Raw genomic sequence first — 24,450 nt, 5'->3', positions numbered from 1 at the left:
ACAATTAAGATTTATAGATAAGTAACCAACCACCAAGGAAGCCTGGGGTGACTGCGTATAATATTGAAATCGAATCTTGAACTTGACCCCATTCTTCTGCCATTTGTTGCCTGTTTCGTGTTGAAAAATTCTCACAGAAATTCCAGATAGACTGTATCCTTGGAGGGAGGAACTCTGCTGCCTACATCCCTGGCAGAATACAGGCACTCACAAATGCCTGCTGGCTTGGACGGCTGCAAAACAGTGGATAGGGAAAGTGAAAATTCTTAATGACATGCTCCCAAGATGCTTGATCTGGAGAAAGATGGGCAACATGTTTAGCTTACAGGTAAAGGTATAGTAAAAACCCTTAGGCAACCAGTTATTTTAGTTTGCAGAGGAAAACAGTATCGGGTGGTGAGCATATGTGTGTGAGTCGTGGCAGGCAAGGGGGGCGAGGGGAGAGCAGATAAAGGAGAGCATGGGGTTAAGGTGAGATGTTCCCTTCACTTCAAAGTTGGTTTCAGCTGGCTTTCACGGAAGACAAGCGGCAAGGGGGTCAGAATCTCTCACCCGTTGAGCCTCCCCACTGATAAGCCCTGCGGTCTTAAGCCCTCCTAATCATTTGCTTCTTGGACAGCAGTTTCTTTCAGTAAAATGAGGGCTTTTGACTAGATGGACATGAATGTTCTTCTAGTTCTATTACCCTTCAATTCTTTCTGTTTTCCCTTCAATGCTTTCTGTTTTCTAACAGACTGTGTGGTTGGATGAACTGAGAAGCAAAAAGAAAACTGTGTAATCAGGGAAGCCCATGAATAACCTTTCAGACCAGCTATCTATTTTCTAGTCTATTTCAAGCTCAATTTTTCTTTTTTTTTAGAAAAAATGACTGTTCTCTGATGATTTTCTGCACTGCCACATACTTATTCATTAAAACTCCGCCCCCAATTCAGAAGAAACTGTGCATTTCCTACTTTTATGCTGTCTGTATGTTTGAATTGCACAGCTCAACTGGTCAGAGGAACTAAGACATCTGTCCCCCTGCGAGAATCTCTCTCGGTAAGTCACCTCTCAGCCACTTTGCCTACTACTTAGCTCAGCTTGTGTGATGAGTAAAAGCCTTTGCAGGAAACCATGGAAGACATTAGAAAAACACCAGGTGCTCGCTGAACTATCTTAAAATATTATCTTTAAGTAAAAAGTTAGAATTCAGAATGGTTTCAGACTGTGATAACATCAAAGATACAAAACATAATTATGAATGAAAGATTTTAAAGGGAGCAATATTATTTTTAAAAGCCCTCACCTTTCATAAGAAAGATTTTTCAGAGATGATGATTATTGGCCAAAACCTTGACAGAGACGATCTTCTGGTAAGGAGAACTAAAACCTCCTCATCAGGATGCCCTCTGAACAGATGCCTAACCAGAAGTTATATCCAAGTCTTCTTTTTTTTTTTTGGCCAAGAAAAGAAGGAAGCCTGAAAATTGTCCAAATTAATAACAAGCTACAAATATCAAATGAAGTTTCATGGCATATTCAGTGTATGATTCTTTTTCTGGCTCAGAATTTAAAGGTGAGATTTTCTGTGTGCTTCTCTCAGCTGCCTAATCTGAGGTACCAGGAGTTTGAGACTCACAAGGACTAATTAGGGAAAACTCTCAATCAAGCAGTGGAACTTAAATAGACCAGGCAAGTCAGTGGGTTGTGAAGGGACTGAGCTAACCCAGGACATATGATGGGAGATGAAACACTGTCCACTTGGTCATTTCTTATGTATGTGTGGGAGCTCTTAATCATAGCAGCTCAGAAACTACAAACACAAACTTCAGAGAAAATGTGAGAATGGCAGTCTGGATTTCACAACTGGCTGCTGGTTCCTATGACCTTCTCAGGGGACTCGGGCATCAGCCTGTTTCATTTTGACTACACTGAGGCACCAGGCTGACAGTCCTGTTTTCAGTTCTCTCACCAAAGAGTGAAAGATAGGGGACCACGACGGATAAGAGTACAGGCTGCCTGCATTCAAAACTAGTTGCTTCCTCACTGTGTGTCTTTGGCGAGGTTACTCAACCTCTCTGTGCTCTGAGGCCCTTATTTGCAAAATGGGGACAATAACCTGACCCGCCTCACTGGGTCACCTTGAGGATTAACTGAATGAATGGAAGTGAAGCTTGGAACAATGTTTGGCAGGCAGAGCACCCTGGGAAACTGTTCATTACCACCAGCACACTCGTAATGATGCTGTGCGTAAGCTAACTCCTGGGAATGGCAGCTTCAGAATAGATTGTAAGACAGTGTCGGACGGTGCCTGACCCGGTTTCTGGACATTGTTATCACAGCTTCATTCACTCCACATGGCTACGCAACATCAGATTTTATTTGGTGAGATGATACTCTCCATCTAGTAAGCAGAGAAGCAGGCAACAAACATCCCTTACTACAGAAGTTCACTGTTTGACCAAAAAAGGGACTTCAGTTAAATGTAGAAATCTATGTATCAACTTTTAAAATCTACTGGTGTTTACGATAGTTTGCATTCATGACGGACTGTTAAGGACATTCTAGGACTTTAAAAAAGATCTCTTCTTTATTCACAGAGTCGAGCAAAATGGATTATCAAACATCAAGTCCCCTCTACATTGATTATGGGATGTCAGAGCCCTGCCAAAAAGTCAATGTGAGACAAACTGCAGCCCAGCTCCTGCCCCTGCTCTACTCGCTGGTGTTCATCTTTGGTTTTGTGGGTAACATTCTGGTCGTCCTCATCCTGATCAACTGCAAAAAGCTGAAAAGCATGACTGACATCTACCTGCTCAACTTGGCCGTCTCTGACCTGCTTTTCATCATCACCATCCCATTCTGGGCTCACTATGCTGCAGACCAGTGGGTCTTTGGAGATATAACGTGCCAGTTTTTCACGGGCTTCTATTTTATTGGCTTTTTCTCTGGAATCTTCTTCATCATCCTCTTGACAATTGATAGGTACCTGGCTATCGTCCATGCTGTGTTTGCTTTGAAAGCCAGGACAGTCACCTCTGGGGTGGTGACAAGTGGGGTCACCTGGGTGGTGGCTGTGTTTGCCTCTCTCCCAGGAATCATCTTTACCAAATCCCAGAAAGAGGGTTCTCGTTATACATGCAGCCTTCATTTTCCATCCAGTCAGTATCATTTCTGGAAAAATCTCCAAACTTTAAAGATAGTCATCTTGGGCCTGGTGCTGCCACTGCTTGTCATGATCGTCTGCTACTCGGGAATCCTAAAAACCCTGCTTCGGTGTCGCAACGAGAAGAAGAGGCACAAGGCCGTGAGGCTCATCTTTGCCGTCATGATTGTCTACTTTCTCTTCTGGGCTCCCTACAACATCGTCCTTATTCTGAGCACCTTCCAGGAATTCTTTGGCCTGAATAACTGCAGTGACTCTAATAGGCTGGACCAAGCCATGCAGGTGACAGAGACCCTGGGGATGACACACTGCTGCATCAACCCCATCATCTACGCCTTCGTCGGGGAGAAGTTCCGAAGCTATCTCTTACAGTTCTTCCGAAAGCACGTTGCCAGATGCTTCTGCAAAGGCTGTCCAGTCTTCCAGGGAGACGCTCCAGAGAGAACGAGCTCCGTTTACACACGATCCACGGGGGAGCAGGAAATCTCTGTTGGCTTGTGACCTGACTCAGTTTTTATATGCAGACTAGGGGCGGGAGCGGTTCTTTTAAAGAGGAAGTTACTGTCATAGAGGGTTTAAGTTTCATCCATTTATTTGGCATCAGCTCTAAGTATATTAGATATTTCAAGCTCATCAGTTCTAGAAAGCCAAACCAAAACACGTGATGAAATAGCAACCGTCTCACCTCCCTTCCACATACATCAATTTATTGGCAAACTCTCCCTTCACTGCAAAAGTTCAATATAAAAAAAAAAAATCCTCAGAGAATTGCTGATTCCTGAGTTTGGTGACCTGAACAGGAATAACAAAATGAACTGAGGAAAGTACTGTATAGTTTCTTACCGGAGTAGGGCAACATCCAGGTTGCAAATGTGCTTAAAATAGATCTTTCTCTTGCCATGGGGAGAAGAGACATGCCTGTGATCAGTTAAGAAATGACAACTTCCATGTGGGATCTCCCCTCCAAGGTGTGGTTAACAAGTTCCACAGACATTCACACCAGGGGAGAGCCCTGTGGCCTGCTGAGAGCTGGGAAGGCTTCTTCGCAGAGAAGGGATTGGAGGTGGATGGTCTGTTGGTGGAGAGGGAAGATGAGCTCCAGGCTGCAGGCACCGCACTGGCAAAGACTGGCTGTGGGGAGATGTGCGCTGGTTGGGGGAGCCCCAGGGGAGGAAGGATGAGGTGAGAGCATGAGGAACCTGGACAGCGCTGCTCATCAAAGTCCAAGAGCAGAGCAGGGAGCCCTTGCCAGTGTTGCAGAAGGCTCATTCCACAGCCAAAGGATGGCCTGGAAAGGTGAGCATTCAGGGCAAGGAGACCAAAACAATCTGATCGAGTGAGGAGGCTCCACTTAGGTCGAGGCGCAGGAGATGGGAAGGAGGGGTGCATTCTCACAGCATTTAGGATGAGAGTCAGCAATAGTTGGGGCGGATCTGGCTTGGAGGTGAGGAGCAGAGAAGAGTCAGAGTGAACCCCTAGATTCCACGCGAGCATCAGAGATGCCCTGAAAGAGACACCAAGAAGGAGGAGGAGGTTTAGGTCAAAACAGGAGTTGGTGGAAGAGAAAGTTGGTGGTCTGTGAGCTGACCAAAGCCCTAGGCACACAGACCCTGGGCTGCCTGTCACTGACTGCTCCTGCCCCCAGAGCTGTCCATCCCATCCAGGCTTGAATCATGAGGCATCTCCAGGGGGCTTTGAAACACCAGATTTACAAATGCACAAGCCTGAGGTCCAGGAACACTTTTACGTCAGATATGACATCTAGGTGAGGACTGATTACAGTGTTAATGAAAATCCAGAGCTTTATAAGCACTGAGTGAAGAGGTCCCCAAGAGCTGCAGGAAGCCTGAATGACTGTTTCTGCCTGTTTCGGGCGCACCACTATTTATGGTTTTCCGGATTTAACTATCAATAGACAAAGGGAAGAAGGACACACTCATTTGGAAACAGGCTGCCTCAAGCTTTATAAGCCACAAAACGTGCAATTTACTAACCTCTGTGTTTCAGGCTGAGTGTGGAGGCTTTCCAGGCACCATCTCCAAACAAAGCATCCAAACACTAAGAGACTTATTCATTTCAAAGGGAGAATTTAAAATGTTTTGCAGTTGCTACTTATGTTATTTTGTATATGCCTAAGATTGTTTTGAATTCAGGGGTAGCTAAGACTATCGTTGTAAAGATTAGGTGGGAAAATGTAAAGGAGTGAGAATCCCTCAGGAGATTAAGGTGTCAAAATAAGAGGTACTACTGATTTTTCTGCAGCTCTTAAATGGGCATCTTGAGGGTTGTGGCTATCAATGGGAAGTGACTGGAAGGGCCTTTTCTTTTGCCCTTAAGGTTGCTGAGAGTGCACATATGACACATGACCCTCACCTAAGAATCAATTCAAACATGCTGATATCTTTGTGTATATACGTATAAACATACATATATGTATACATACACATATACATATACATGTGTATGACATTCTTACATATATAGAAAGTTACAAACTGCTTAGAAGAAAATATGTATCTAATAAAAACCCTGTAAAATAACTGGTTGTATTCTTGTATTTTCAGCCAAGTTTACATTTAGAAAATAGCACATAAAGTTGTGAGAGCATTTTGTGTAGCTGTTTCAGAAAATTTCATACACACACACAAACACACATATTGAGAATTATTTTTCTAATTAGTTTTAAAAGTTAACCCTCTCCCTGGATCAAACTGCCAGAATAATTTGTTTTTAAAGATGCTACTTCCCAGAGTGGTGATTCTGAACAACTGACCCTGCAAACTTTTAAATTTCAAATTTAATTCTGCTCAAGCAAAAGAACTGACATATTTTTTTTAAAAAATCAATGTGTGATTCAGCATATGCCAGCTGTCTATGCTTGAAAACGAAGACATACAATGTCATAACCTGGTCATTTATCTATAGTCTTGAGTTACAGATACATAATGCAGGAGGAAGAGGTTGCTGGCTATAAAGATTACTGTTGTGGCCTCTCCCGTTGCAGAGCACAGGCTCCGGACACGCAGGCTCAGCGGCCATGGCTCACAGGCCCAGCCGCTCCGCGGCATGTGGGATTCTCCCAGACCGGGGCACGATCCCATGTCCCCTGCACCGGCAGGCGGACCCTCAACCACTGCGCCACCAGGGAAGCCCCTACTTTTCTTTCATTTAAAGTCTCTCCCCAAAACTTGGCTGTAATTTCAGCGATGGCAACGGTGCCCATGTGAACTTCTGTGCACATGTCTCTCACCCTCAAGGAGGACAGGAGCTCCATGTGCAGGTGACCTGGCCGGGCACATTCACGCTGGTTTTCCCCCTGCTGTCCTCTCCCCTTCCAGGGTGGACTCTAGAGTTGGCCAGCGTCCTACATGCAGGTCTGTGAAATGAGCAGCAGACAAGGACAGCTGGAGCTGGTCCTTAGGACAGCTTCTCCCTAACAATACCTGAAAGACTTCCTTCCATCTCATAGGCTACAAGGAGGTATGAACCAATGAAGGCTGGAAGAGGTCTGGGGTTAGAGCAGAGGGAAGGGCCAGGGAGAAAGCAGGCCCTGCCCCATATGACAAAGGCAGCTGCCATAGGGAGACTGGAAAGTGTCAGTTTTTATGGCTGATACACATGCACTTCTTATCTTCTTTCCCTCTGAAAAAATGAATCCCATGTTAACATGAAGAAAAAGCACCCAACGTGTCTGCAGCCTTTCCAGGGTGCATACCCCATGCTCACCCCTCGTTTGCCTGGATCCTCCACGCCCCTTGCTCTGCAGGCCCCTCCACCGCCCACCTCTTCTCTGCCCATCCCTTAGATCAACAAACAAGTGTGAACTCATTATGGCCTGCAGGTTCTGACTCCATTCACTGCCTCAACTCAGAGGCCTCATCAAGGAGGGGGTTGTATGTGCCATGGAGAAAGTCGAAGAAAAGGTAAACGTCCTTAGCAGGGAGCAATCATGTGCAAATTCATAAACTAAGATTCTGTTGACATATATATTCCAAGGGTTCTCAGTAGAAGCAGCTCTGACTAAACTAAAACGTACTGGCATTTCTACTGATTAAATTAATAAGTCATTTACTTTCTATCTGAAGGAAGGACAGATTCCCCAACATGAACATCAACGTTCAAATGTTAACCCTTCTAATGAAGACATCAGACACCACTGAAGTGAGAAGTGAGCCAGAGAACAAGTCCTGAACTTCCTAACTGCTCTGGCTCATAGTCTGGTAACACATCTTTTACCTACAGTTCAGGGTTTGCAAAGAGCTCCTATAACCCTCAGGGGTGAGGGTGGACAGAAGAGGCAAAAAGAGGCATTTCCATAGCTCCTTTGCAATTAAATAAAATTCACTATAAAAGTCTTGCTTGTATTTTTCCAAACTACTGTCAAACTTTAATATATTACATTATGTATATGTCATAATTGTACCACATTTTCCATTTTCCTTAATTTGTTGTAAGCATATTTACAAGTCTTACTTATATTTGGCTCCATATTGTTACTACTTTGAGAATAAGTTCTGTGTCACTGTGATTCTGTCATGTTTCAGGAACTTATTTTTGTCTCCTTTCTTAAAGTGGTTAACTAGCTTTTTAAAGCACACACTTAAACATCTTTTTCACATTAAATTCAATGGGAAGCCCTTCAAAACCATTAAGAACCTTGGGCTATACTGTCCCCCTGTGGCCACTTAGTAAACCAACAGGGCGGCCAGCAGCCATCCTTGACCACAGAGAATGTAGACAGGGGGCATTTTTACACTCAGCCGTTTAATCTCTGTCTCTGCTGGCGCCACTCCTGTTGTGGACAAGAAGTATTTCCACAGCAGCTCGCAGTGGATGATGCACAACTCATTCTTGTTATTTGTGAAGAACAAGAGGAGCATCAGTGGAGGCCACACTGATGCCTGCAGGGAAGGTCCCAGCTGCCCAGGGCCAATCCCTACAGATCTGGCCAATCTCTGGGATTCTGATTTGATCAGTCTGCGATGAGGCCTGTGGTTATGACTTTCAGAAATTCCCCGGGTGATTCTAAGTGTCACCAAGTTTGAAAACCACTTGCTTACAGCCCGTCGAACCGAAAGCAGGTTCAAGAGATGTCTGAGGAGGATGCTGCCCGGCCTGGAAGTGGGTGGCATGTGGGCCCGGTAGACTCTGGATTCAGATCCTCAATTCTCGTAACAGTGCATTGACTCTGTCTTCCCCCAAGCTGGTTTTAAAAGCATGTAAATCTAGACTTAATTGGCAATATAAAATATCTGTATTTGAGGCTCCAAATATTTCGCTTTCATTTCTGGTTTTGGATTATGTTTTGACCCATCCATTCCAAGTGAAAAGTAAATAAAAGTGGGATGTCTGGTGCCCATGCTGAGCTTGACAGCTTCAATTTCAACAGAGAACAAGTCCATCACGTACAAAAGGTCTGTCTGAGATGGTTTACAAGTGAATATAGATTTTGCTTCTGTTGGCAAAAGAATACTCCCCCCATTTCCTTCTCCCTCCAGTGAGCCCCACCATTAACCATGACCAGTAAAAAGCATTATACCCGAAGAACCAGATAACTCTGGGAGTCCCTTTCAACCCTGGGTGAGGCAATGATAATTCTGCAGAGAAATCAACAGTTTTAAAACAGCAATTGTTCCTATTTAGTCTAAAGTTCCTCTACTTGTGTTTACTGCCACTTACCTAATATTCTTCAAAAATTCCTTTTAAGAAAATTATGACTTTTTGTAACATATAATCAAATCAGGGCTCTGTTGATCGGTTAACTCACTCCTTCATGCAGGGTACAAAGTAGACCCTGGTAGATGAAAGAGCAGCTATTTAAATATCAGACTGGGACTTCCCTGGTGGTGCAATGGTTAAGATTCCATGCTCCCAATGCAGGGGGCCCGGGTTTGATCCATGGTCCAGGAACTAGATCCCACATGCATGCTGCAACTAAGAGTTCGCATGCCACAAGTAAGGAGCCCACCTGCCACAACCAAGGAGCCCACATGATGCAACTAGGAAGCTGGCGAGCCACAACTAAGGACCCTGCCTGCTGCAACTAAGACCCAATGCAACCAAATAAATAAATATTTAAGGAAAAAAAATCAGACTGACTTGAGCTCCAGCCTTGAGACTGTGGGAGCTTGTGGAAGTGACTTAAAGACCCTGGATCTAAAAAAAAATAAAAATAAAAAAAAAAAAAAAAAAAAAAAAAGACCCTGGATCTGAGATTCCTTTCCTGTAATTTGGGGCACTTTTAACATCCACCAGTGAATTATGCTGGGATATGGTGTCTAGACCAGCACTGTCCAGTAGGATTTTCTGTAATGATGAAAATGCTCTGTATCTGCACTGCCCAATACAGCGGCCACCAGACTACTGCAAAATGTGGCTAATGTGACTGTGGAACTAGGTTTTTTATTTTATTTTAATTAAGTTAATTTTAATATGGCCAATGGCTATATTAATGGACAGTGCAAGTCTGGCATATAACAGATACTCGTAAATATCAGTTAACACTTGGACTGGCATCAGGGATTCCTACGTTTAAATTCCTAGGCACATTACTAAATGTTTCTAAGCCTGTTTCCTCATCTGTAATATGGGGCTAATAATAATACCTATCTGACAGATTGGTTCAGAGGATTAAACAGAAATTACACGTTAATGGCTTAGCACAGTACCTGGCGCACAGAAAGACCCTCTTGTAACTGTCGGCTGCTTTCCTAATAATTACTGTTTGCTCTTTACACTAGGGCCCCCCCCTGCAAGAATGCTCTTCAACATGGTGGGCGATCCAGCTCACTTTCTGTAGTGGAATAGAAGAACTGCAGACCTGAGAGGGCTCTTTGGGTGTGAAATCAAACACCATGGATTTACAGTAATAGATGGAGAGGGCCTCCCAACTTTATGGCATTGTGTTCAATCCATTCGACCTTATGGATCACCTTTGAAAAGCCTTTCAAGGGCAATTAACCTGATAATGTAATTCTGGCTGGATGCAGACCCTGTAGCTCAAAGCAAAATGGGAGATGGAGGTGTGGGTGGCAGGCCAACTCCCCTCCCCGGCCTCTGGGATTCTGACAGAAGCTTACACACAAGGAGAACCAAGAACTAGGTAAGTACTGAATGTACAATGAGCTCTGGCAAAGTAACATGGGCAGATGTGGCTTAGGCAGGAAGGCAATGGGGTTTCTCACCACTGTCCTCCATCTAGATCTGGGACCTCACCCCCAGGTGAGGCCAGGGAAAGGGGAGCAATCAAAAGACCCTTGGCCCACTCTCCTCCCATGGAACCTGGGACAGTCAGGGGTGGGAGAGGGATGGCAAGTGTCCCCATCAGCCCTCCCCTGAGAGAGAGAGGGGACTTGGGCAGAGGCTCTGCCCTCCGTGGAGCAGAAGCAGAAACCTGGGGAAATGGGAAGTGAGGAAGGTGTCTCTAGTACCATTCAGCTGTGCATTAACCGTCTGCAGCTCAACATTCATTCATTCAACAAACACTTGTGGAGGGCCTACTACGTGCGAGACAGCAACCATTCCACGAACGGGAGTCTGTCCTCACGAGATTCACTGTTAAGAGAGAAAGGCAGGCAAATAAACAAAGGGACCTGATGTTTGAAGAGCGCCCTGTGAATGAGGTACAGGGAGGAGAGTGAGCTCTCCCAGCCCGAGTACAAGGGCCCGGGGAAAGGAGCCTGAAGGAGGCAATGTGTACTTGAGCAAGGGCTGCTGAGAAGCTCCTTAGGTGGTCATGGGAGAGGGAACAAGTGTGCAGAGGTGACCGAGAGCAAGGCACAGGCCAGGGGCCTCAAGTGGCACAGCCAATGAGATAGGTATAGATGGATAGACAGATATACAGACTATGTGAGTGTGGGGGGAGTGGGCATTCCTCCCAAGGGAGGTCAGGAGTGGTGGCCAGTACAGAGAGGACAGGACCAGGAAGTGTCCCCGCCAGGCTTCCCCTGGGCAAACCCTCTGCCCTGCCTTTGAGCAGAAGCAAAACACAAGGTGATGGGGAGCCAGGAGTCTCCCCAAAATACTACCCAAGTGCATTAGCTATTTATGATTCCACATTCCCCAATTACTCATTAATTCAACATTTACTGAGGGCCTACTGTGTGAAATGTCTGTGTCCAGCTCTCAGGTGTGGATTCCTTTCTGCTGGCCACAGGAAACCCCTGACACCAATAGATCCCATCAGCTTTGCTCTTCAGAAAAAGTCTGTCTGTAGGACAAAAGGAGAGACTCAGGGAAGGAGCCGGCGTCACAAACCAGAGGCGGTAGGGTGAGAAAAGCCAAGGATCACATGGGCCCCAGGGAATGAGGTTTCCATGGAAGCAGAGTTATTTCCAGACATCTAAAGCTCTCTGCTTTTAGTGCCAGTGTTTTATCATGGCCATTTTATAAGGAGAGCCTGTCTACCACCTCTGCTTGTATCTATGCCTCCTTAAGTAGATTACACTGAACAGAATGTACTTATTCCTTACTGTCCAGCATCACTGTCCTGAGCGCAGGTCGTGGAGGCGTGGGGACATGTCTGCACCTGCAGACAAGGCCCCAGGCTCTCTGAATTCTTGGATCTGGTTTTGTAATTTCCCTGTCTCTCCTCTTGCTCTAGTTTGCAGGTACCAAAGGGAATAATTTAAAAGTCTCCTTCCCATTCCTATCTCCAGTTCCCCAGTTTCCTATCCTAGAGGCAATGAAGTTACCAGATTCTTATCATTCAGGAGATATTTCCTGCATATATAAGCAAATTCTGCATCCCTATCTCCTACTTTTACACAAATGCTAGTACAATATACTACACCTTGGTTCTTTTCACTTTATGATCTTGGGTAACTTACTTAAGCACTCTGTGCCTCACTTTCTCCATCTGTGAAATAGGGATAATACCAACCCCACAGATTGTTCTAAGGAGTAAATAAATATATTAACTGGCATATGGCAATATGTGACATGTACTAACTGTCCCATGACAGCCACTCAGAGAATTTTAGCTATTGTTGTTTGCCATTCAGAAAAATTTTATTTGTATGCAAGTGGACTTACTTTTTCTTTGGATTCTGGGTTTTGTGGCATGTTCAGAAAAGCCTTTCCCACTCTGAGATTGCAGAAGACTCCGTGTTTTCTTGGCTTCATTTTTTTTAATATAATTTTTACTGCTCTCTCTGGGATATATCTTGGAGTTTGAAGTGACGAGTGGATCTAAGACATTCCCCCCCCCCCAGGGGGCACATAATCATCCCAAGACCATTTGTTAAATAATTTTCCTACTAACTTAAAATGCCATCTCTCTAATATTTTAAATGCCCCTCCATGTCTGGCTCTACTTCTGTACTTTCAGTTAAATGACTGCATCCTGGGGTGCCATTTAACACGTTTCTCTGTACCCTGTATTTTCTTCAAATTGGTTGTTACATCTGGAGGCCTCTTGAGCTGCAGGTGTGATTCCCTGGGGAGACACCTCATGAATGGGGCAAGCTCTTCCATCGCTCCACACAGGGGGTGCAGTGTCACCATTACTGTGATGTCAGTGTTGAGCACTGGGCTCGGGGCAGTCATATCAGTTAGAGAGCCCCCCTGCCAGCCTTTGGTGGTCTTTCAAGGGCACTGCAGTGGACACAAATTAGAGAAGCGACTTGCCTACACTGAAGTCTGGGTGTATGATACCCAGGTGAGCCAGGCAGATCCTGCTCCCAGAGATGATGACCATGACTGGGCCCCAGAGCAGCAGGCAGTGACCTGGAGAGAGTACCAATAACTGCCTGGTGGGGGGTGGGGGGGGAGGCTGTCCCAACACAGAACTGCCCCAGGTCACATCTTTCCCAGGGCCAGATGCTTGGCGATTCCTCCTCTCCTGTGATCAACCCCAAGAATCTGCCAGCACTTCCCTTCATTGCTGGGTAAGCCTGAGTGGCTCTCTGTTTGCACATAGGGTGCCTTCAGGAATACAGACAATACAGTCATAGAAGTCCCTGCTTCCCCTACACGTGCAGCAGAAGCACTTCTCCACACCACACTTTCCAGCGGCTCCCTTCTTTTTCCAGTTGAGTGGCAGGTTTCATCCACAGATGCACAGATATTTGTTCACCAGCTATTGTGAACTGAATGTGACCACCACCACCCGCCTCCCATTCATTTGTTGAAATCCTAACCCCAATGTAGCCCCAATGTGAAATCCTAACTCCAATGTATTTGGAGGTGAGGGCTTTGGGAGGTAATTAGGTCATGAGGGTGGAGCCCTCATGACTGGCATTAGTGCCCTTATAAAAGAGACAGGAGAGCTTGCTCTTTCTCTGCTCTTCCCCTGTGAGAATACAAGGAGAAGATGGACATCTGGAGGCTTTCACCAGACACCAGACCTGCTGGCACCTTGATCTTGGACTTCCCAGCCTCCAGAAGTGTGAGAAATAAATGCCTGTTGTTTAAGCCACCCCGTCTACAGTGACTGGTTACAGCCAACCCAATGTGACCAAGACACCAGGCATTTTGCTACAATGTGTTTCTTTCTTTCTTTTTATCTATCTATCTATCTATCTATCTATTTTGGTTGTGCCAGGTCTATCTATCTATCTATCTACCTACCTATCTATTTTGGCTGTGCTAGGTCTTAGTTGTGGCATGCGGGCTCTTAGTTGTGGCACGCAGACTCTTAGTTGCAGCATGCAGACTCCTTGGTTGCAGCATGTGAACTCTTAGCTGCAGCATGCGTGTGGGATCTAGCTCCCCAACCAGGGATCGAACCCGGGCCCCCTGCATTAGGAGTGCAGAGCCTTACCCACTGGACCACCAGGGAAGACCCCAAAGTGTTTCTCTGTCCTTTTGGAAACTGCTTTTTTAAGGGATCTATATTAATTAAAAAATAATATCAGTTTTAGAAAGTGAACCCTTCTGCCCCTCTTAAAGTGCTGTCTCCCACCGCACAGTTTTCCTCCTCTATCAAAACCTCCTCTCCCATTTTTCACCCAGCACAGGGTAACTAACAGATTACAGTGGAAAAGTGTCACTAATTCGGGGGATTTGCATTTTAAGTTAATCATTTATATACCGAAAAATACTTATAGAGAAGCTAGTGTGCCGGTGCTAGGGTCACAATGGGGCGCGAGTTCCTGTGTTCACGGAATGATACAAGAGTCTAGAGACAGGATCCAGAGAAGTAAACAGACAACTGTACCGCGTAGAGTGAGGCATGCTCCAGCACCGAGGAGGGCTTCCCAGCCCAGTGCTGGGCTGTCAGAGTTGGCTTCCTGGCAGTGATGATGGCTCAGCGAAAGCCTAAAAACCAAAGAGGGCCTTCTGACAAATCAGGGTTAAATCAGGTCCCATGCTCAGAAGCATGAATGAAACTATTTTATAACCAGACATACTTTTCCTCAGTCTGAGCTGCATTTGTTTCAGAACACAAAGTTCCATTCCATCCTTCCTAGCGTGTTCAATCCAACTCCGTGATTTTTCAGCTAAATTCAGGATGCATACAATTCATTTTCTGCTCGGTGCTCCGTTGCCAAAAATTTTCCCCCTTTCCCCTGACTCCCATGGTTGATTCTTCTAGTGTAGTGAATCTCAACCAGGGGATGACTTTCCCCCAGGGGCCATCCAGCCACGTCTGGAGACATTCCGGTTGTTACAGCTTGGGAAGAGACTGGGGTGCTGCTCAGCATCCTACAATCCCCCACAACAAAACTGTATCCACCCCAGCTGTCAGCAGTGCCACGGCTGAGAACCCTCCTCCAGCCTCAGCAAGGAGGACCCTGGATCAGGGCCCGCACGGACTGCTGCAGCTGACTCCAGACTCACGGAACATTCTGGACACCCTGCATGGCCACAGGAGACTCAGGCTATCCACAGGCACCCATTCCTGTCACTCCACCACTTCCACAGCCTTTCCACACCTGATGATGCAGGACAAGCCCACAGTGGTCCCACCAAAGATGCTCTCAGCTTCCCTACAGCATGTGCAGACCTAGTGAGTGTGTGTTCCCCGTGCCCCACCAAGCCCCCTTGGCCAGGTGACCTTAGAACACAGCAGTTCCAGATATTTTTCTCAGTGATCCAGTTTGTGTGCATATGGGGCTGGGGGGGAGGGGGCTATTATATGAGGAGAAATTACAAGGAAAAGTGTATATATGTGGGATGAGTGGAAGAATTTCAATGGAAACAGTGTATGAGAAAACACAGAGGCACAGAGAAGAGGTGGCTTCAGGGAACAGATGGTGAGTGGTTTCATGACAGGGGAAAGTGAGAAGGGAGTGGAAAAAATTGGGACTGGAGGATGGCGAGTAGAGGACAAATGAGTATGGGCCGTGCACACCCTGCTAAAGGAGTGTAGACCAGTGGAGGAGGAGGGGGCTTTGAAGCCAGGGAGTAAACGCATACTTTGGACCCTGAATGGCCCTGGCAAGTGGCAGATGTGCTGAAAGAAGACGAGAAGGGAGGCAGGGACCCTAGGCGGAGCTTTTGGCAGTGCTCTTTCTGGGACACAACGGGGGCCTCTACCAAGATAAAGAGCTCTGTGTGGAGAGAAATTAATGTATTTGAAAGCTATGAGGGAGAACCACTCATTAAGATTTGGATTTAGGGAGTGAGTGAGTGGCAGAGGTCAAGGCTTGGGCCCCAGCCCAAAGGGATGGAGAGCACTGGCTCCAGGATGTGGGATGATGGGTTCAATTTTTAGGACAGGTTGAGTGAGAAATCCTGGAGGACATTCAGGTGGCAGTGTCGAGAGACGCTGGATGTGCTGGCCTTGAACCCAGCAGAGCAAATGGGTGGAGATCCACATTTGGGGTCAAAGGAAGTAAACACCGTGGGGGGTGGACAAGTGGCTCTAGACAGAACCCAGAGGAGCACAGGCAGCAAAGGAGCCCGAGAGGAGGAGAAGGAGAAAGTGGGCAGGGCAAAGCCAACGGCAGAGAAGAGAGCTCTGGGAGGAACAGGATGTGTCAGTGATGTCTGATGTTGCCAAGCAAGATAAGAACGGAAAAAACATCTCCTGACCCTGTGATGCAATCAGAAAGGCACAATAACTTAGTGGCTCCTGCCTTGTCTCTTCCTGGACCAACTCATGGCAAAGGAGCATAGAATCATATTTCCTCCTTCCCCCAGAAAAACATGATTTTTGTCCCCAAGTTTTGGGCTCTCCCGAGGGGACAGGACTAGCCTTTGTAGTCTGAAGGTCCTGGTTTACTGGTAGAGGGAAGTGCCCTTTCCAATGATCTTTCCAGAGAGTGTGGCTGAATCCTATGGGACAGGAAGGGATGGGACCATGGACTCTGAGGCAGAGATAGGAGCCACCTCAAACAGAGTCCTCGGAGGCCCCAGGGCCTGGAAGGAAATGGCTGCAGAGCCTCTGAGGAGACTCAAGGACCAGCCTCGGGGAGCACTGGGCAGGAGGGAGCCCAGCCTGCAGTCTCCAAAACGCGAGGCTCACATGGGCCTTGGGCCTTGGCCCTTGGAGGGGCCCAGAGCAACCAGCCAAGCTGAGGACCAAGGCAAACCCCGTCCTGCAATTAAAATCTACCATGATTTAATTCTGTTAAAGGAACTATTTTTAAAGTGAGATGCTACTTAGTTTATTACCTTTTACCACTGTTTATAAGAAAAAAATTCTTATCTAATTAAGATACGGTTAGTATCCAATCAGTGACTGTCCAACACGACCGACCCTACGAAAGCTGGAGTGTGGCCAGTGAGGTGGGGAAGGAGAGGCGGAGAAGGGAATGTTGCGGGGGGTGGGCAGGAGGGACGAGCCACTTCCTCTTCCACTCTTCTGTTCACACCCTGATGACAACGGTGAGTAGCCAAGGGAACGGTCAAGTGGAGTGAGCGGGCAGTGCGGCCTCGCTGTGCCCATGACTCCTCCTCCGTACACCGTACACATGGGTTTCACGGTCTTACGACACATGGTGGTGTTGAAAATTTCAGTTTCCATTTCTTGTCATTCAGGGTAAATGAAATGTGCGGGAAACCAGAACCCTCAGCCTGTGCAGCGCTCTGCCCAGATGCCCACTTCAGTCCTGGGGACAGGGCTGCTGCCCCCCTCACTGGGAACCACCCTCAGCCACCAGGACCCACCTGCCCATGGGGTGGCTGAGGCCGATGACTGGCTGAAGTGGGACTGCAGAGGCCGGGGCCCTGCTCTCACTGTGGGATGGCGCTCAAAGACCACCCCGGAGTTCCACACAGGATCGGGTGAGACCTCACATTGTGCTGAGGTGTGTGCTGTACTCACATCGTGGTGGCTCCTCCCTCTGCCCGGTCCTGCCTCGCTCACTCCCTTACACGCGTGCCTCCTGGAAGCTGCCCCAACAAGACCTCCGCCCCTGAGGGCTCTGGATTACCAGGAACGCAATCTAAGGTAGTCTGATTCTTGGTTTCAACTTTCTCTTCCACAGAAACTCAATCACAGATGCCAGTAAGTAATAAAATGTCTCTACCCTGAATTGTGTTACTCTCCCTTCCCTTGCTCCATCTCTGACATCCAAGTAGATGGTCCCTCAAGGACCTGAAAAAAAAGACACTAGGAGGAAAAGGGAGGAGAGGGGAAGAGGCCTATGCACGCCTCGTCTGGCTAACTCCCATTCAGAATTTGGGCTTAGAAGACTCCCACCCTGAGAAACCCTGCCTGGTCCCTCCGGCTGGGCCAGGTGCCCCTGCTGACAGCTCCCACAGCTCCTGTGTTCTCCCCCCGTACAGCACATGACTCCCTGAATTATAAACAGGTATGCACCTGACCATCTCCCTCCGGAAAGTCAATGCCACGAGGGCAGAAAAGGGGTCTACTTTGCTTGCCATTTTCTCCAGGGGCCTGGCAAAGTTCCTGGCACCTGGGAGATGTGTCCTGCGGGGTCCTGGCAGCAAACACATGGCACACGCAAATAGGGCAGCTGAGGAAAGTTTGGTAAAAGGACTCTTTACAAAGATTTAGACAGGCCATGGGGAAACCACAGGACATAGTGCAGTACCTGATGCTAGTGAGAGCAGGCCGCCATTCCTGCTGCTAGGAACAAGGAGCACAGGGCAAAGGAGGGGGCAGGGGCTTCTGTCTGACAAAAGCTGCTCACAGGTCAAGAGACACATCAGCCCCGCCGGGAAGGTGACCCCTGAGACCCACCAGGAAGGATCCAGGGAGCTAAATCCCTTGACCTCACTTTCCAATCTCCTGCCTAAAACTCCCCATTGGCCAAACGCAACTGAAACTCAGAGGACAGAGGAGTCTGCTATTACAAGATAAGGCTCCCTGGACATAAATCAAGGTGGAGGAAAGTAGAGAGTAGATACCGAAGAGCAAAAGGAAGATTTATGAGACAGTCGACACTAAATACATGGGAAATGAATAAATGAATGATGTTTTTCAACAAATACGCACGGAAACACTACTCAGTGGATATTTGTCATTCTGATCACTGTCTTCATGGAGACAAATCAGAGGCCGCACACATAAAAAGGCCACTAGGTGTAACTCCAACCTGTGGGCAGACAATAAGGCCTTAGGCTTCGTGAGATGGGCATCTGGAACTGAGAAGTCCTGACAAAAAGCAAGCGCTTGGGGAAAGGTGGACCAGAAGAAATTTGCCCAGAGGCAGATGACAATAAGTAAGCTTACCTGTTTTTGCCTAGGCTCTACGTGGTAGGGGGAAAATCTCTGAGAATCCAAAACCTGCACCTCATGAAAATCTGAGGTTCAATTTTACAATACCCTCAAAATGGGAGACCCCAAAACAGGCCAGGAAACCTCATCTCAGGCCATTGATATCTTAGTGCTCCTGGCTGAAACAAATGCAAAACTCCTCCGGAAGGGAGTGTTCCCACTTCAGGTCAGGAAAAAGCTGCTGCAGAGAAAATAATCCCCAATAAAGATGAACTCACATTGAGACTACAAAACACACAAGTAAATGGACCACCATGAGTGATAGCTGGCAGGCCTAACAACTATAGGATTAGAACTCTGAAAGGGTTGATTAAATCATGATTTGATTAAAAGTATTTTTATAAGGAATCAAAATCCTAAAAAAGGAACAAAATATTATTACCAGAACCCACTCAGTGTATACAAAGGTATACTCCACTCTAACAGAATCTGTCTTATTGCCCTAACTCGGCACACTGTCTTAGAGGATGAAAGATCCTAGAAACCCTTCTGGAATATGGGGGCTTTTACTCAGCAGGTGTTTCCCCTCTCTTTTCCTAGGGATACATACTCACCCTCTGAGTCCCCCTGTCTCCTAATTGAAGAACACTGAAATAATTCTCAGGACTTAACGATTTCCCTTCTTTCTTCAGTACCATATCTGTAGTAGGATTAGGTTTAGGTACAATTCAAATGTACCACATTTCAAAGTTGTGGTACAAGATTGTACCCTATTTCTTGTTCAGTCGCTCCTGGCAAATTTTTAGAATTTTTGCTGAAACTATTTTTCAGTCGTTTTACAAGGCAGTGGAGAAGGAAGAGTCCTTGGCCCTACTTCACTCTGCCATCTTTACTAGAAAGCCCCACACTAATGTTCTTGAGATTCTACAGGGGTAAGCACTGCTTCAGCTTGGGCAGCCCTAGATGCAGCTGTGCTTGCATGCTGACTTCAGAATTCTGTTGGTGGGGCTGGTGTTTACAGCTGGGCGGCAGGGAGATACTGGACACCTCGTTTATGGGGCATTTGCCCCAACTCAGCAGAGCAACTGATTACATTTCACCACACGATGTTGCTGGTGACCCTGGGAGACCAATCTCAGGGGAACGGTGGGGACAGAAGCCAGGCCAGAGGGGACTCAGTAGGGAGTAAACAACGTGAAGCAGCTGGACAACGAATGAAGGCTGCCTGGGAAGAGGTAGAGTAAGTAGTTAGAGCAAAGTGTGAGGTTAAGGGTGGATTTACAGTCTTTATTTAAGGGAGATACCTGAGCATTTAAAAATTTTGGAGAATCCAATAGAGAAAGAGAGGCTGTAGCTAAAGCAAAACATGGAAACAACTAATGGAGGTTAGACAGAATGAGATCCAGAGTGCAGGAGGAGACGCCAGCCTTCAATATAAGAGTAACTCTGTCCGTGGAAGAGGAAGAATGGAGAATTTGAAGCTGGGGACCAGGGAGGTGAGAGAGTTTGAAAACTGTAGAACGTGAGCCCATCTCCTAAGCGTAAATGTAGGTGATGGGAATGGGCATTTGAAGAGACGGGAAGAGTTTTAAATTGCTCAAAGTAGCAAACGGAAAATGAGAGAAAGTGACAATTTGAGATATTCAGAAGAGTTACGAGGGAAACTAGAAAAATCTCTGGAAGCCAGCTGAGATGGGAGACCATAAATGAGTGATGGATCTTGTCTTCATGGCTAAGTGATTTTAATCAGCTATTCTCAGAAATACATTCTCAAAGAAAGAATGGCAGGGAGTAGCAGATTGATGGATTGATCTAAGGCTGGTGGTCAAGGGAGCTCAGGGTACTGACCAGAGAATGACTACGTGATAGACTATTAGATCTCAGCTAGACTAGGGGGATGCAACCACAGGAGGGGCTGAGAGGCAGAGGCTGGAGGGCTTGATGAAGAATGACGACAGTTACAGAAGGAGCGAATGGAGTGAGGGAGACCAAAGGGGTAGACGTTGTGATCAGAAGAGTAAGCGATTTTATTGTGAAAGTCCAGTGGTGGATCAACTTAACAAACCTGAAATCTGACCATGAGTGTGGACGATAGTGGAGTGAAACTGAAGGCCAGTGAGGCTGAGTAAATGAGCTGAAAGCCCTGGGCCCTGCATGGGGGTCAACATGGGCAATTAAGTCACCAGGATGATGGAGAAAACTGGGGTGAAGAGAAGCTCCTTATCCACGTACACTAGTCTTAATAAAAGAAGGGGGCAATCAGGCAGACAGTGGTAATGATGACGTGGAGTAGAGGGTAGTGGCTGGAGACCACAGTAGTCTCTTATATACGTACCTATTAGGTCTTATGGGAGTAATGGTCACCAAGTGGTCACCTGGGGCCAGGGACGTCACCTTCTGATCCCCAAGGGTGAGGCGGGTGAGAGAGAGAAGGAGCATCCTCAGGGGACAACAGATGGTAGGAACATTAGGAGGTGAGGTGAGGTGAGGCCAGAGGAGGCACAAAGGAGAATGGCAATGAGAAATGTGAGAAGGTACCTGACCTGAGGCACTGACTGAAGATGGTGGGGATGGGGGCATGATGACGTCAAGTGGTCTTACGTGTTCCAAAAAGACTGACCCCAGCAGACCACAGGTAGACGGTGGTTAAGAAGATGAGAGAAGTATTAAGATGCTGCTGAATGGATCATTCTCCAGTAAGCAAAGGACTCAAGACTCTCTAGAGACTGATGTCTCCCTTCCAAGGCTGTGTTAGCACAAGTTCTTCAAAATATAGACGCTAAGATGGGACGTGGCATAAAAGAAATGTGTTAGAGGAAACGTCTCTGAGAGAGCTTGCAAAGGGAGGTGGGAGAGGCTGGGAAAGCTGCCGGATCACAATGCAGGTCTGACCACAAGGGAAGGAGAGAAGGAGGAAGTGAGGTTAGGGAGAAGCACCAGTCCATCTCCCAGGAATGGGCCTGTCCCAGTGCCCCTAACAGGGCCACTGACTGGGAGCAGCCCGTGGCCGGCATGGCCTCAGCATGGATGCAAGGATGCATTTCAGAGTGAGGAAGCTGGGATCCTCAGTCAGTTATGCTCATTCCCATGGCCACCACACAACACAGCAATATTTGTATGTCTGAGGCAACATTTCTCGAAATGCAGCCTGCAGAGTCCTTGGTCCATAAGTAAGTGCATAAGAATTAAAAGGGGATGCCATGATCAAACAATTTTGGGAAATGCTGCATACTTTCTCTAGGGTCCTAATGCTTGTGAGCACTTGCAGAGTTCTGAGAAGCACTGCAGTAAAGAAACTTGCTTTATATTTTCAGTCCACCTATTTCTCAAACCTACTTGAGTGAAGTCCACCCCCACTTTTTTTTATACACCTTTCAGCGCAAAGCAGAATAAACCGGACATGAAATGAGAAAGGGTTTTTAAGGATACAGTTAACTATTTTTCTTCCAGCAAGTACATATAAAATCTACATTTCAGGGTTGGTCATCAATACAATCGTTTTCTGGAAGTATCATTTCCCCCTCGCTGCCCTCCCAGGTAGCCCAGGTATTGAGAGAACTAAGCACTAAGGTGACATTTTAGGCTTAGCCAAGATGTGGGAGAAAATGTGGGGGCAGGATGAGACATTCTCAGAATCCCTAAAATTATAACATGTAGGTATAGGCCCCTTCAATCTACTGCTCAGTACCAAACAACGAATCCAGAGGAAAACTGTTTTCTAAGAGTAGGTTTTACACACTGTCCATTAAGAAGCAGTGCTATTCAGGGAGATCAGCTCGGTGCTTTGTGACCACATGGGGGGGTGGGGGGTGGGATAGGGAGGGTGGGAGGGAGACGCAAGAGGGAGGAGATACGGGGATATATGTATACGTAGAGCTGATTCACTTTGTTACACAGCAGAAACTAACACACCATTGTAAAGCAATTATACTTCAATAAAGATGTTAAAAAAAAAGTAGTGCTATTTAAAAATTATAATAGCTGCTATTTGGGATTATCATAGATATTTTTCCTATACTTACCTAATTTTCTGTAATATTTGCTAATAAAAATTAGTTAGACAGATAGATAATCTGAGAACACTGATATTTGATGAAGCCATTTTAAGGAATAGATAAATTATTGTACTTCTAAAGTTCTGAATACCCATTTCTCAATAACAAGTTAGACCTCTGAAAATGTCATCACGCTAGCATTCAGCATCCTAGCATCCTTCCATCCCTTCGCTCAACTAATTTAATGTTGTATCTATCATCAGCATCCAGTCAAAAGACAGGAATCATACCAGTAATTTGACCAAAGAGCATTTACTACAAAGAACTATTAACTACTCAAAGGGGATTAACTGTCTAAGGGAGTAGGAAGCAGAGGGAGGAAGAGGCCCCTAGACTGACGCAGAGCACCCGAGAAGGAACACACATGGAAGAGGCCCCCCCTCCCAAGGCTGAGATTCAGACCTGTTACAGAGGGTGACTGCAACCCACTGGATGGTCAGGAAGCTTGTCAAGGTGAGGCCCTTGGGGGCTGGTGAGCAGGAAACTGCCTGCAGGGGTACCAGTGAGACCCACAAGAGGGTGGGCACCACTCGGTCTCCACACAGCACTGTCAGGTCATCCCAAGGAGCAAAAACAAACAAACAATAACAAAATTCTGTAACAGAATGAGAAGCCCCTGCCTCTTCCTGTGATTCTCAGAGCCTTCTACATCAGCTGGCAAAGGAGAAATGCTTATAGGGTTCAGCTCAAGGATCACAAAGCAAGGCAAGGAAGGGTGGGTTAGGAGCTGAAAGGCAATAAATTACTAACAGGTGCACCGCATCCTTTGCTTGTTTTTTTTACTGAGGGCCAACGTAACATGAAGAATATTTCCGCATCTCCTGTAAAATTATTAATAAAGTCATCACCCAGTGTGTCTTCCAACCTCCCTAATATAAGAACTTAGAAACAAGAAAAAAATGAGATAATGAGTATAAATTATTGGACCTAATCATCTGCTGCTTCATCTTGTCAGAGCTCATCTTGTCAGCACAGCTTTCTCTGACTATCCTACGTAAAATGTGAACCCCCAAACCACCCTGGTCCTTCCTAGTCTCCTTCCCTGCTTTGCTTTTCTCCACAGAACTTCTCTCCTACTACCCTACAATTTACTTATTTTCTTTTTGTCTGTAATGTAAGTCCCATGAAGGTCAGGATGTTTGCCTACTGATGTGTCCCCAGCACCTGGAACACTGCTGGGCACATGCTAGGCACTTTACAAACATTTGTTGAATAAATGAATTGAATAAATGCATGATCTACATGTATGGGGGAATGAGAGTTATAACATGACGGTTTCCTAGACTGAAACTGGGATTGAACTTGAATAGACATTTTTCCAAAGAAGACATACAGATGGCCAACAGGCACATGAAACACTGCTCAACATCATTAGTCATCAGAGAAATACAAATCAAAACCACAATAAAATTATCATCACCTCACACCTGTCAGAATGGCTATCATCAAAAAGACCACAAAAAACTAAAGTTGGTGAGGCTGTGGAGAAAAGGGAACCCTCATACACTGTTGGTGGGAATGCAAATTGGTACAACCACTGTGGAAAAGAGTATGGAGGTTCTTCAAAAAAATAAAACTTCATATGACCCAGCAATTACACTCCTAGGTATAGATCAGAACAAAATGAAACCACTAATATGAAAAGATATATGCCCTCCAATGCTCATAGCCGCATTATT

At 46.3% G+C, this 24,450-nt stretch overlaps 1 protein-coding gene and 1 non-coding gene across 2 annotated transcripts; one reads left to right on the top strand and one right to left on the bottom strand.

The window, feature by feature from the left end:
* The first annotated feature begins 923 nt into the window (after nucleotides 1-923).
* On the top strand, nucleotides 924-3,888 carry LOC136129014 (C-C chemokine receptor type 5). Its single transcript, XM_065885092.1, has 2 exons — nucleotides 924-1,038; nucleotides 2,580-3,888. The coding sequence occupies exon 2, from the start codon at nucleotides 2,591-2,593 to the stop codon at nucleotides 3,644-3,646; it is 1,056 nt and encodes a 351-aa protein (XP_065741164.1). The 5' UTR covers nucleotides 924-1,038; nucleotides 2,580-2,590; the 3' UTR covers nucleotides 3,647-3,888.
* A 9,964-nt stretch (nucleotides 3,889-13,852) lies between these two features.
* TRNAR-CCU (transfer RNA arginine (anticodon CCU)) lies at nucleotides 13,853-13,925 on the bottom strand. The gene has a single exon. It is a non-coding gene; the product is annotated as a tRNA-Arg (tRNA).
* Nucleotides 13,926-24,450: the final 10,525 nt, after the last annotated feature.

The sequence above is a fragment of the Phocoena phocoena genome, chromosome 10 (assembly GCF_963924675.1).
Source record: "Phocoena phocoena chromosome 10, mPhoPho1.1, whole genome shotgun sequence".
NCBI lineage: Eukaryota > Metazoa > Chordata > Mammalia > Artiodactyla > Phocoenidae > Phocoena > Phocoena phocoena.
Note: the sequence above shows the minus strand (reverse complement) of the source record. Positions and strands in the feature narration are given on the sequence as shown.

Coding starts and splice junctions, on each gene's coding strand:
- LOC136129014 (XM_065885092.1), top strand. CDS start 2,591: ATGGATTATCAAACATCAAGTCCCCTCTACATTGATTATGGGATGTCA.